The sequence below is a fragment of the Maylandia zebra genome, linkage group LG15 (assembly GCF_041146795.1).
Source record: "Maylandia zebra isolate NMK-2024a linkage group LG15, Mzebra_GT3a, whole genome shotgun sequence".
NCBI lineage: Eukaryota > Metazoa > Chordata > Actinopteri > Cichliformes > Cichlidae > Maylandia > Maylandia zebra.
The window spans coordinates 7,119,321-7,131,030 of NC_135181.1; the positions used below are offsets into that span (position 1 = coordinate 7,119,321).

The 11,710-nt window shown below is 42.7% G+C and overlaps 1 protein-coding gene across 1 annotated transcript; it reads right to left on the reverse strand.

The window, feature by feature from the left end:
* Positions 1-4,203: 4,203 nt before the first annotated feature.
* On the reverse strand, positions 4,204-10,743 carry LOC101477227 (terminal nucleotidyltransferase 5A). Its single transcript, XM_004542000.6, has 2 exons — positions 9,587-10,743; positions 4,204-8,647 (listed from the first exon to the last, which is right to left on the reverse strand). Exons 1-2 carry the CDS (start codon positions 10,010-10,012, stop codon positions 7,832-7,834), a joined length of 1,242 nt encoding a protein of 413 aa, XP_004542057.1. The 5' UTR covers positions 10,013-10,743; the 3' UTR covers positions 4,204-7,831.
* Between the last annotated feature and the right edge of the window lie 967 nt (positions 10,744-11,710).

Genomic DNA, 11,710 nt, shown 5'->3' on the forward strand with positions numbered 1-11,710 from the left:
CCAAAAACTCTGAATTTTGTTGTTTAGAGACAAAGTCCATCCAGGCAGGAAATGATTCTGACTGCTAGTGAGAAAATTCAAAATGACTTTTTACTTAAGTAAGCATTATAATCCTACTCAAATAGGTTAATAGTGAGCTAGTTGCATCATAAAAATACACCAATTAGCCATAATATTATAACTACCTGTTTAATATTGTGTTGGTCCCTCTATTGCTGTTGCTGATCCATCGAGGCATGGACTCCACCATACCCCTGAAGGTGTGCTGTGGTATCTGGCACCAAGGTGTTAGCAACAGCTCCTTGAAGTCCTAAAAGCTGATAGGTGAGGCCTTTCAGCCTTTTTGTGGGTTGGTCTTGTTTGTCCAGCACATCTCACAGATGCATGATCAAATTTAGATCTGAGGAATTTGGAGGCCAAGTCAACACCTCAAATCTGAAATATCTTTGCTTTGTGGCAGGGTGCATTATCCCAGTGAACACAGTTTCCTTCTTCCCATGGTGGATACTGGTGCCAGGTGTTACCCAGCTAAGCGAACCACACGCACAAGGACATTCATGTAATCTAAAAGAAAACATGATTAATCAGACCAGGCCACCTTCTTCCATTGCTCTGTGGTCCAGTTGTGATCCTCATGTGCTCATTGTTTTCACTTTTGGCAGTGCAGAAGGGTAGGCACGCACTTCCTGACTGGAACAAACTGTGATGCATTGTGCATTCTTACACCTTTCTATCAGAACCAGCATCACCTCTTTAAGCAATTTGAGCTACAGTAGCTTGTCTATTGAATCAAACCACACAGACCAGCCTTTGCTCTCCACATGCACCAGTGAGCTCTGGGCACCCATGTCACTGATTCACCACTGTTCCTTCCTTGCACCACTTTTAATAGATACTGACCACTGCAGACCAGGAACAACCCAAAGCTGCTGCAGTTTTGGAGATGCTCTGATCCAGTCGTCTAGCCATCACAATTTGCCCCTTGTCAAACTCACCCAAAACCTTATGCTTGCAAATTTTTCCTGCTGATGTGTTAGTTGATGTGTTAAACACATCAACTTTGAGGACAAAACTTCATTTGCTCCTTAATAAATCTCACCCACTAACAGTTGCAATGATGAATATAATCAGTGCTATTTATTTCAACTGTCACTGCTCATATTGTTATACTTGATGCATATTTAGAGTGCCTGCAATAAACATACTCATTATGTCAAATGGTAATTTCTCAATTGTTGATTCATTGATGTGTATGCATGTCTTTATACTGCTTTTTATATTGCTAAGTAGCTTGATGTATAACAATGCAACCTATCTCCAAAATAATAAGCAACTAAATATTTCAAATAACTGGTACAGAGTACAAACTGAGGTATTTGCATCCAAAACATAGCTGTATAGAATCATAAGCTCATATAAAGTCGTAACATCATATAACCATTTAAATCAAATCAAATCAAAATTTATTTATATAGCACATATTAAAACAACAGTGTTGACCATAGTGCTTCACAGTCACTAAAAACATGAGACATTTAAAACAAACAATAAAAGAGGACAACAAACAATAGGTAACAACGCAACAAGCTAAAACAGCCAACTAGACAGAATCAAAAGCCAAAGTAAAAAAATAAGTTTTAAGACGTAATTTAAAAGACTGGATAGACTCGGCAGTGCGAATATGAACGGGGAGGTTATTCCAGAGTCTGGGTGCCATGGATGCAAAGGCCCGGTCGCCTCTCGACTTCATTCGAGTCCTAGGTTGTCCTAGGAGCCTGTGGTTGGACGATCTAAGTGCTCTGTTGGGATTGTATGAATGGAGTAGATCAGAAAGATAACTGGGCGCTAAATTATTCAAAATATTAAAAGTGAACAAAAGAATTTTAAAATCTATACGATATTTAACAGGGAGCCAATGTAATTTGGCTAAAATTGGAGTTATGTGTTCATGAATTCTCGTACCTGTTAAAAGACGCGCAGCTGCATTTTGAATTACCAAGTTACATTCTCCTATCCATTCAGTGGTGGTGGTGAGGGGGGTTTAAAAGTATTAGTAGTCATGTTCTGTGGCACCCCATGGCCCCCATCTAGACATGCCCCTGTTGTCACAAGCAAGTCAAATATGCCATATGCCAGTTTTTAAGGCTATTTTATTTAAGAGTGAGCCAGCTGTCAGAGTTTTTTTCTTTTCTTCTTATTTTAGTGTACAAACTCTTTTGTACACTGAAGAAACACATGGTACAGAAGGGTTGCTAACATAGTCATTTGACACAGCAAAATTGTAATTTTTAGTCAGCTAAAGGCATTGCTATTGTTTCAGTCCTTGCTTCCATAATGTATGACAGCTTCTGCTTTGTCTCTGTGAGGGCTGTAAAGTGGCTTCTAATATGTTCAGAGACAGCCAGGTCGGTGCTTTTAATGGTTTCTAGCCTTTATTAGAAGCTGTAGGAGGGACTTGCTTTCTGTTAGGAAATAACACAAGGGCAAGTATTCTCCACACAGAGTCTAACAGCAATTTATGAACTAGTTATGACATTTTATCCCACCGGGTTGTTCAATAGTCACTAAATGCAATTCACTGATTTGTTTTCATGGGCACCGTTTGTAGTGCTTTTGAAGGGACCTGAGTTGAACTGTTTTTGCTTTCATTTTTAATTAACATTTCATGCATTCACAAAAAATGCTTTCAACTGGAATACAAGAAATGCTGCTATTAAAAAAGGGAAATTAATATCCATGCATAGAAACAAAGAGGTGGCATTTGGTTCCTATTTCATGCTCTGCAGTGAGACCGGCAGCTGTCACTTCATTTAAAATATCGTTGTAGAAGAAAAGACTATAAAGATCTGAATGACTCAATGTTTGATAGTTTCAAAAATAGTTCGTTTTTAGAGCATTTGTTTTCCTTACTGCAGTCTAACAGTGACTCCCTTCAAAAGAATTGCATGGCATACTTCCTATGCTCAGCCCACCTGTCAAGCTGCTCTGTTATAGCACGCTAGTAACACCCTTCCTAAGCTTACGGTGTTATTGGGTTCGCTATTTTCCTTGTTGTGCAACACAGTAAAGGCCTCAATCTGTTGTTTTCTTTAAGCCCGTTGATAAGGAAGTGGACTCCTTCTCTTTTCCTCTTTCAAGCGAGAGTGACCTAAAAGACGGGATGAGGCAGGTACGTGTTGCAGCACAATAGCCAGTAAATCTCTCCACAGCAGCCACACTAGAGCCCTGAGTGCATGGTTATGGAGGGAGGCTAATCAGCTTTTGGCAGATGGGCTAATGTCCTTACAGTGGCTGAGAGGGGGGCCTATATTTAGTGTCCACTCTCTCCCGCTTAACAGGGGATAACAGTGGCCCTGTTCTTCTTTCCATAGCTCATCCATTGCTGCTTAAATTCACCAAGAGACCAACTGAGGCAGAGATGAAGGGAAATGAGTGAACACAGAATTATCATAATAATAATAAACACCTAGAGTGAGAGCTGTAATCTCAAGTGACTCAAAATAGAAGAGTCAGTAGTTATGCACATCGAAATCTTTTCAAAAGCAGGCATGAAAGCAAAAGGAAAAGATAAAGAGGAGAAAACATAAGCAGAGTGTCAAGTAGAGAGACAGAAGAAAGGAAAAAGATGAAAGACAGAGTTGAGTAACGTTTTTTCCCCACTGTCAGCAGGGAAAGTGACATCTGGAGGCTGAAGCTTGCGGGCATTAGAGTGATGCAGACCTGGAGCCAATCCACTCAGCAAGTTACCATGTGTCCCTGGAGACCTGGGCTCTGCTGGTAGTAAGGTTTGTAAATTCGTGATACCTGCTTGCCGTTTCAGATTCACTTAAAGCTAATTAGCTTGGCAAACAGTGTGATGACGTTCGTTGACGCTCATCTGTGACGTCTCACTGAGGGGAAATCCTTCACGTTCAGCTGTTACTTGCTGGCAACAAGAGTCATGCACTTGTGTGGATGTGCGGGCACTTCAGAGCATTGACCTAATGAGGACTTTTCTCTTAATGTCAAAACCTGGACACCAAATCCAAATGCCAGAGCCGTTTACCTCGGCTAAACTAAAGTTCAAGGTGGTGAAACGTCTAATAATCATCATGCAAAGTGCTACTGCGGCTGGTAGTGTTTGTGATAAGAAAGAAAAATCTTAAAACATCTTATGTCCAGTGGGCTCCTTTTGCTTTTAATTAAGAAATTGCTGCACTTGAACACAATCATCAGATGTTTATTTTCAGGTTCAAACAGGATTGCTGTTGAAAACACTGAAAAACAATGAAACAATCTCTTTACAGCAACAGAAATCCACATGGAACAGCTCAGAGCAGAACGTACAATGAACATGTGTAAATGTAAATCTCAACCACTGTATTCACCAAAGCAGGTCTCCATCAGCCAAAACTAATACACAGAAAAGCACCTTTAAATTCAGTGACACAGCCTTGTCTGCTAATTCGTCTGAACACAAAGTGTACAAAAATAGAGATCGATAGAAAAATAGAAGATCTGACTTGTTTGAGAGGGAACATTCTGAGTGAAGTGCAGAATGCAGTTAAAAACTGGAAATGTACTCTGTCACTCCACAATTGTTATGAAAACTCTACTTTAAATCTCAGACGAAACGCTTTAATGCCTTTCAAATATCCGTGCATTTTCAGTTCTACTTATCTCATTATTTCCTCACTGAGACAAATTTCAGCAGCTGTTAACTGTGTTCTCCTCTGCTGGGCCCGAGCTCTGTTACGACACCCTTGCACACACAAACCAACTTCCACTCCTTTGACAAATTTAGAGCTTGTAGCTTGTAACACAATTGTTCCCTTTTTCTGTTACATGTTGTTTTATTTTAAAGCAGATACATTATGGCAAAATGCATTCGAACTGCATACAAAATTTCTTAATGCATTTGATAAAAAAAAAAAAAAATTAAAAGTGTTTTAAATCTTTTACAATTTTCCAGTGTAATTTTTTGAAAACTGATCGCCCATGTTTCAAAACTTTCTGTTAAACATTTGTTTGTTACTCAAAGGTACCTTGTAGAGTTTGTTTGATTTTAGGAGCTCTAATAGAGCAAAATCTTTGGTTGTATCGTGCATGTGTATGAGAACATGCATACATGTGATGTCATGCATGAGGTCCAGGGCTGGCCATCTGGCAGAATGGGCACTTTTCCTGTAAGCCAATATAAGCATTTGCATTTGGGTGGACGCACCGGTTTTTCAACAACACGTCAGGAAAAATAGTCAGCTGGCCAAAATGGGTAGGAGTAAAAGGGAAGGCACTTGTGGAGAAAGCTGAAAGCCAAAACACAGATGCTAAGTTTGTCAAATTAAGGACCTGTGGGCCATAGTATATGATTGTGGTGGCAGGTGCTGTGAGAAGAGGCCCAACAGCCGGACAGTAAACGAAATAAAAACTTGCAATAAGGAGAAGCTAATTTAATTCAGCGTTTTATATAGCACTAGTTGACTTGGCTTTACTTCAAGGCATTTTCATATTGCAAGAATGCACAAGAATCCCGCCGATCAGACAATCCTCTGCGAGCAATCACTTGGTGACAGTGGAAAAGAAGAACTCCCTTTTAACAGGAAGAGAACTCCAGATTTAATTTTCTCCCTGTTGAGCTAAAACCATCTTTAAATGTTGATAAGTTGTCTCAGTGGAAAGTTTTGGTTATTTTTTGTTAGCCAGCGTTTATCATTAACAGCGTTTTTAGGCAGTGAGCTTGCTGTTGCTCTTCTTGGAGCTGACTTTTCCTTGGCTTTACAGTTTATTGTCTACTTTCTCCCTCTCTCCCTCCCACACACAGGATGTCATTTGGGATTTTTTTAGGATTCACTGCAGAAAGTCGTGCATTTTTGCAGAGCCCCCTTTATGAAGTGTGCAGTTCCTCTCGCTTGTTCTTCATTCCCTTTTCCTCACTACAAACTTTTAGTGTTTTACGGGAGCATCACAGTTGATATACAGATTCAGAGGAACGCAAAGATGGGTAGAGAGTGACATGATTGTGGTGGGCCAGTTTAAGTGAAAGTGCTGGACCTGACCTATTTCTCACAGTTACGCCCTGATGAGATTGCTGCAGCTGATTTCATGCCATGAACTCACTTCAGCTTTTTAGACCTTAGGGAAATAGTGTAAACAAAGAAAGAAACTCCACAGGGTGCCTTTAAGTAAGCTTGAGTGGTACATCTGAAAAATCTGTTCTTTTAATTTGCATTTCAGTTTGCATCTGGCAAAGTGTACAAAAACACATGAAAATGTGTTTTAATAAGACTGTATTTGGAAATGCACAATGGGCATACATTTCTTTCTGTCATATTTGACCCTGCACATGAAATAGGTTGCTATACACTCCTTCACCTTAATTTGCAACCCATCCATCCATCCATCCGCTACTGCTTATCCTTTTCAGGGTCGCGGGGGGTGCTGGTGCCAATCCCAGCTGTCATAGGGCGAGAGGCGGGGTACACCCTGGACAGGTCAACAGTCTGTCGCAGGGCCAACACACAGGGACAGACAACCATTCGCGCTCACATTCACTCGCACATTCACACCTAGTGGCAATTTGGATTTTCCAATTAACCTATCCCCTCAAGCTGCATGTCTTTGGACGGTGGGAGGAAGCCGGAGTACCCGGAGGGAACCCACGCAGACACGGGGAGAACATGCAAACTCCCCACAGAAAGACCCCGGCCTGATGTTGGAATTGAACTCAGGACCTTCTTGCTGTGCGGCAACAGTGCTAACCACCGTGCCACCGTGCTGCCCCCCTAATTTGCAACCCATCTCTCATTTTAAAATAACCATGCATTATATTTTTATAAGTATTTTTTAGACACTCTCGCCACCCACCTCCTACAGATGATGAGATTATGTTGGTACTTCCTCTTTGGTAATCAGGATGTGTACTTATCCAGCAGCACTGCTGATAAGAGCATAATCTTGAACCAAACACTGTTAAAAACATCAGGTGGTCCGATACCTCCCTCAGTGTTAGAGACCTTAGTCAGCATTGGTAAATTTTCTGACCATCAGTACATTCATAATCATTTTGAAAATGTCATGAGACAATTCAATACTACTCTAAGATAAAGAATGACAAAAAACAACTCTTCCCTTTAGGCTTTATCTAGGCACTTAAAAATGTATTCCTGTACAGAAATAAAGCATGCATTGTTTTGTTGTTGGGTTTTTTTTGTTGTTTGTTTTTTTGTTGTTTTTTTTTGTTGTTGTCAGAGTTCAGAAAGAAAAACTTGAGTAACAAAGCAGATCTTTGGGTTGTAAACAGTACTCACTTCCTTTTTTTGCAATTTTCTTTGAAAACAAAGTTCCAGTCTCCCACAAACTCAGTGCAGACGGTAAATATGTGAATGAAAACATCTTCTGCGTCCTTTGCTGCTCTTTGCTCTTTGTGGCCATTTGTGATCTCATGTTTTGGTTTGCAATGTGAAGAAGATGTGCTTATTACACATGTCAAAACCCACAACACACCAGAACACTATCCTGTCCAGGCTATTTATGACTCAGAGCCTCAGCGACGGTTTGATCTAGCAAACCCTCGAACTGGCAGGCCAGCCCCACTCACTGGCATCTCTCCCTGTGTGCTCACCTCCTGCTGTGGCATCCTAACCCGGGGGGAAAAACATTTCTTTCTCTTGCTGCTTTGGTCCTGATTCCTTGTCTTCATTTTCTTGCCTTTCCTTGATTCTCTTCTTCCTTGCCCAATCTTATCTCTTGCTTTCCTTTTGTCCTTTCCACAAACTTCCGTTCTCAAGGAGGAGATTTATGAGTGGGTGGGAGTCCCAGCACTTACACAGTGGTGCATGGACATAAAAAAGGTTTAGTTACAGGGCAACCAAGTGGCGTACATGGGGTGCTGCAAAGAAGCAAGGTACTGCTGAGGAGGAGAGGGTGGGCATGAGTAGACAGGCTGAACCTGTGCTACGTAATAGTTGCTGAAGTTGCCATCAGAGACATATGGAGCCGGCTGGTAGAAGCAGGTGACATTGGCAGCATTGGGTATGGCATTCTGCTGGACCAGAACCCGAAGGGCCAGCGACGAGATGAGGCTGAGTGTCTGACGCCTCTCGTGGCCCATCAGGCACACAGTGCTCTCTTGCACCACATTGTACAGCGTGGCAAGGTAGTCATACTTCCTGTCCTCCAGGTCTACAAAGTGGTTCTGCAGATAGGACTCCAGCTTTCTCCTCTGCTCACTCACATCAGGAAAGTCTATGAAGAATCGCGAGCACATGTAGCGCTGCAGCAGTTTCATCTCGGTGTCAGAAGCTGCACGGAAACCCCGAACCAGCAGGTGGCAGTACTTCAGCAAGCCCCCGCCGCGTATCTCCTCGGGGCTCCTCGTGCAGATGAGGCGCTTGCGCAGGTGATCGAGGGCGGTGGGGAAGTCACCATAGACACTTTCCCCAAGGATGGTGGGGTGGAAAGTTGCAGCCATTGGGTGCTCCGAGCACTCGTAAAAGAGGAGGAGCGAGTCCAGGCGGATCTGGAAAGAGTCCACGCTGAACTCAAACTGCCGGCGAAGAGAGTCCACAAACTTGAGCTCCACGTTCTTGCCACGGTTGTTGGACAGTGAGATGAGACTCCAGCGATCTGAGTCGTTACACACCTTCACCATCTTCTGCACATAAGCCTCCTACAAACAGACACAAAGTAAAACATGAAAAGTTTCTACACAATAGGAATCATGATCTTCAAGTAAATGTCATATTTTGCAGGCTTTAACCAGCACACTGAAATCATCAGTGAAAACTTAAAGACACTGTTGGAACAAAGAGAGTGGACAACAAGGGTTTTATACCCACTTTATATCCACACTAGAATTCTATATGCCCTCTACCTTTTTTATTTGTGTGTCATTAAGGGCTTACAAAAAGCACTGCATTATAAGATGAGTAACTAATTGTATATATCAGCTCAAATCATTCAAAAACTCGAGGACCTCCTTCAAACCCTCTCTCACAATCTCTCAACTCCTCCTCCTCCCCCATGTCCTTTTCACAGCTGTGGTAAAGTGAAGTTCTTGCAAAAAGTTTACCAAAAACTTCTTTTTCTGACCGTGACCTGCTCACCAGATGAACGACTGCATTCTGGGTCAGCAATGGAGATATAATGTGTTTTGACCATAGTTTGAGCAACAACTCCACATTAATGTGCACCTGATAAAAATCTCTGTCTGGCCTTTTACTCATCATGTTTTGCTGATCACATCTGTTGGTGGGCCATTAGTAGCCTGGGTAGTCCTTGGTATCCAGGTAACTGAGGGCCGACTGATTAATGTGGATCTGACTCCAATTGGATTAGACAGAATCCTCTTTGAACTGGAAACCAACCTTTTTACTATTTGTAGGCTTATATCTCTATGCTGCACTGACATATTCAGACTTATTAGAATTGGGTGCATTATTAAATCTAAAATGTATGCAATGACTGAGAAATTTTAACTAATTCTTCTTCATGTATAATTCAGGAATTGAGTAATTTTGAAGCTCTGCATTATATGCGCCAGTGCTTCACAGTTCTCATAAGAATCATAATTTGCTCCGTTTGTGAGTCACATTTCTTCATACACTACCTTTAAGGTCACTGGTGTGATCTTTTCTTTATTCACCCCCTCGGGCAAGAAGTCTAGAAGTGAGTCCAGCACTATATCTTTCACTATCTGAAACTCCATCTCCCCTTTCAGCTCGGCGCAAAATATTAAGTCCAGATCTTTCCATCCCAGACCGCTGTCCTCATGCAGGACGTAGCTGGCTGCCGATCCGTTTAACCGCACCTCCCGAACATGTATCCGCTTCTCCTCCATGCGGCTTCGGACCACCTTGACGATATCTCGTGGCTTCACCTCCAGGGTCGGGAAGCTCCATCGCCCGTGAATTGGGATGGAGCCCGTGAGGATGGTGTCCAGCCGATGCACTTGCTCCCAGTTGAGCACGCTGAGGTTGATGCTCTCTCCGTGCGAGTAGCTGTCAGCTGCAGCGCACTCAGCGCTCTCGATCATGTTGACAGGAGGTAGAGGAGGATGTAAACGGCAAAACTTTCTACTAACTCCGTCCGGAGCTGCGGCATTAGCCGGAGGCAGCGTTCTGTGGAAATGACCCTTAGGAGCGGAACTCTGTCACACCAACAAGACCGTGAACGACAAAACGTCTTTACGCATGACGAAGAGAACAGGTCGGGCGGCGTTGCCCCACTTCTTACATAAAGTCTGCTTCTCCAGACAAATTCAGTTCATGATCTTGTCAAGCTTTCGCTGGCAGACTGCGCGCTCCGATCCGTCTCCGTGTCTAACCTCTGGACAGCGGGTGTCAGCTGTGTCGGTTCTTTCTTTCCGTTTCAGCTTTTCGCGACGTCCCAGTAGTGCTCTGACGCAGCTATCTCAACCGAAAAATCCACTGGAGAAGTTTTACTTCTGTCTTCTTTGACTCGCTTTTTGTCTTTTTGATACGCACAGCTTATTGCGTATCCATGCTGAGCAACTTTACGCTCCGTTTTTTTTTCTTTTTTTTTTTTTACAATGCGCGTTTCCGATCCCCACCTACTTTTCAAAAGCGGTGAGCGACTGCTGTTTGTCTTTTACATTTTGGCCGTTTTGGAGCTCGCTGATACTGCGCGATGCACGGAGGTCCCACTCCACGGCTGCTGGAGAGGTTGTGAACAGATCATTTCCAGTCCGAGAAGCGATGGGGCGGCTCGGTTTGATTGACAGCCCACACCAACTAACACCACCCCCTCCACCCCCTCAGCTTCCCATGGTTAATTTCAGTGGCTTCAAGCTCGAATGCTGAGGCGTGTCTAAAGAAGAATAAAAACTTTTAAATTAAAGTTCTAGCCTTCAAAATCGGGGATTCGTATCCACAAACAGTCACTTTTACTCAAAATCCCATCATTCCGGAGATGCAGCCAGCCTACACTTGTCTTCCTGCAGAGGGGAACCCTGGTCTCACTGGTCCAGTATCAGCTCCCCCTGTTCAGTTTGACATAAATCTATGCACGTTATCAAAATCGGGTACTTAGAATTCTTTCCAACCTTCCAAACAGATAAATTTGTGTAAATTACACAAATATAAAACACTACAATTTTACTACTACGCGAGGTTTCACATGCACCCTCTCTAGAGATGTTTGTTTTTTCTTCACTAGTTATCATCTTATCTCCAAAGTCACACATCGTGAAACCACATTTAATGCGCAAATTTAACAACAGTTTCTGTTTTATTTGTCCTCTTAACACCAACATGAATGTTTAATTTGAGCATATATGTGCGATGAAAGTTGTCGGTCATGTTCTTGACTGCGGTCCAGCTTGGGTATGGGCCACAGTCTCTCGGGTTAGTTGTCATAAAGAATCTGTCAGTGCGGAGCTGGGCGCGCATATCTGCGTCACTGCAGACGAGCCCATAAACCAGCTTATCGCAGATTACCCTCTATGTGCAGTGTCACACACGTTAACACCGACACACAGGAAGATGCGCTGTTAGCAAGTGCACTTTCACACATGAGGGTGAACGTATTGTTATCCAAGAATTGTTTTTGTGCATGCGCAAAAAGCTAAAACACCGAAAAGAAGGAGAAACGTGATGATAACCGTGAGCCAAGTTTTGAGTAAGACTGAAGCAAAGATCCAATACCATCTGTCAGAAAAAGGGAGGGATGTAAATATGAAAACGCTACATTTTACAGAAAAAAAACAAGATAT

Bases quoted from the DNA above. Each gene is read 5' to 3' on its own strand.
- LOC101477227 (XM_004542000.6), bottom strand. From the start codon at position 10,012: ATGATCGAGAGCGCTGAGTGCGCTGCAGCTGACAGCTACTCGCACGGA. The intron at 8,648-9,586 runs GTAGTGTATGAA...GTCTGTTTGTAG, and splicing joins TCACACCAGTGACCTTAAAG to GAGGCTTATGTGCAGAAGAT.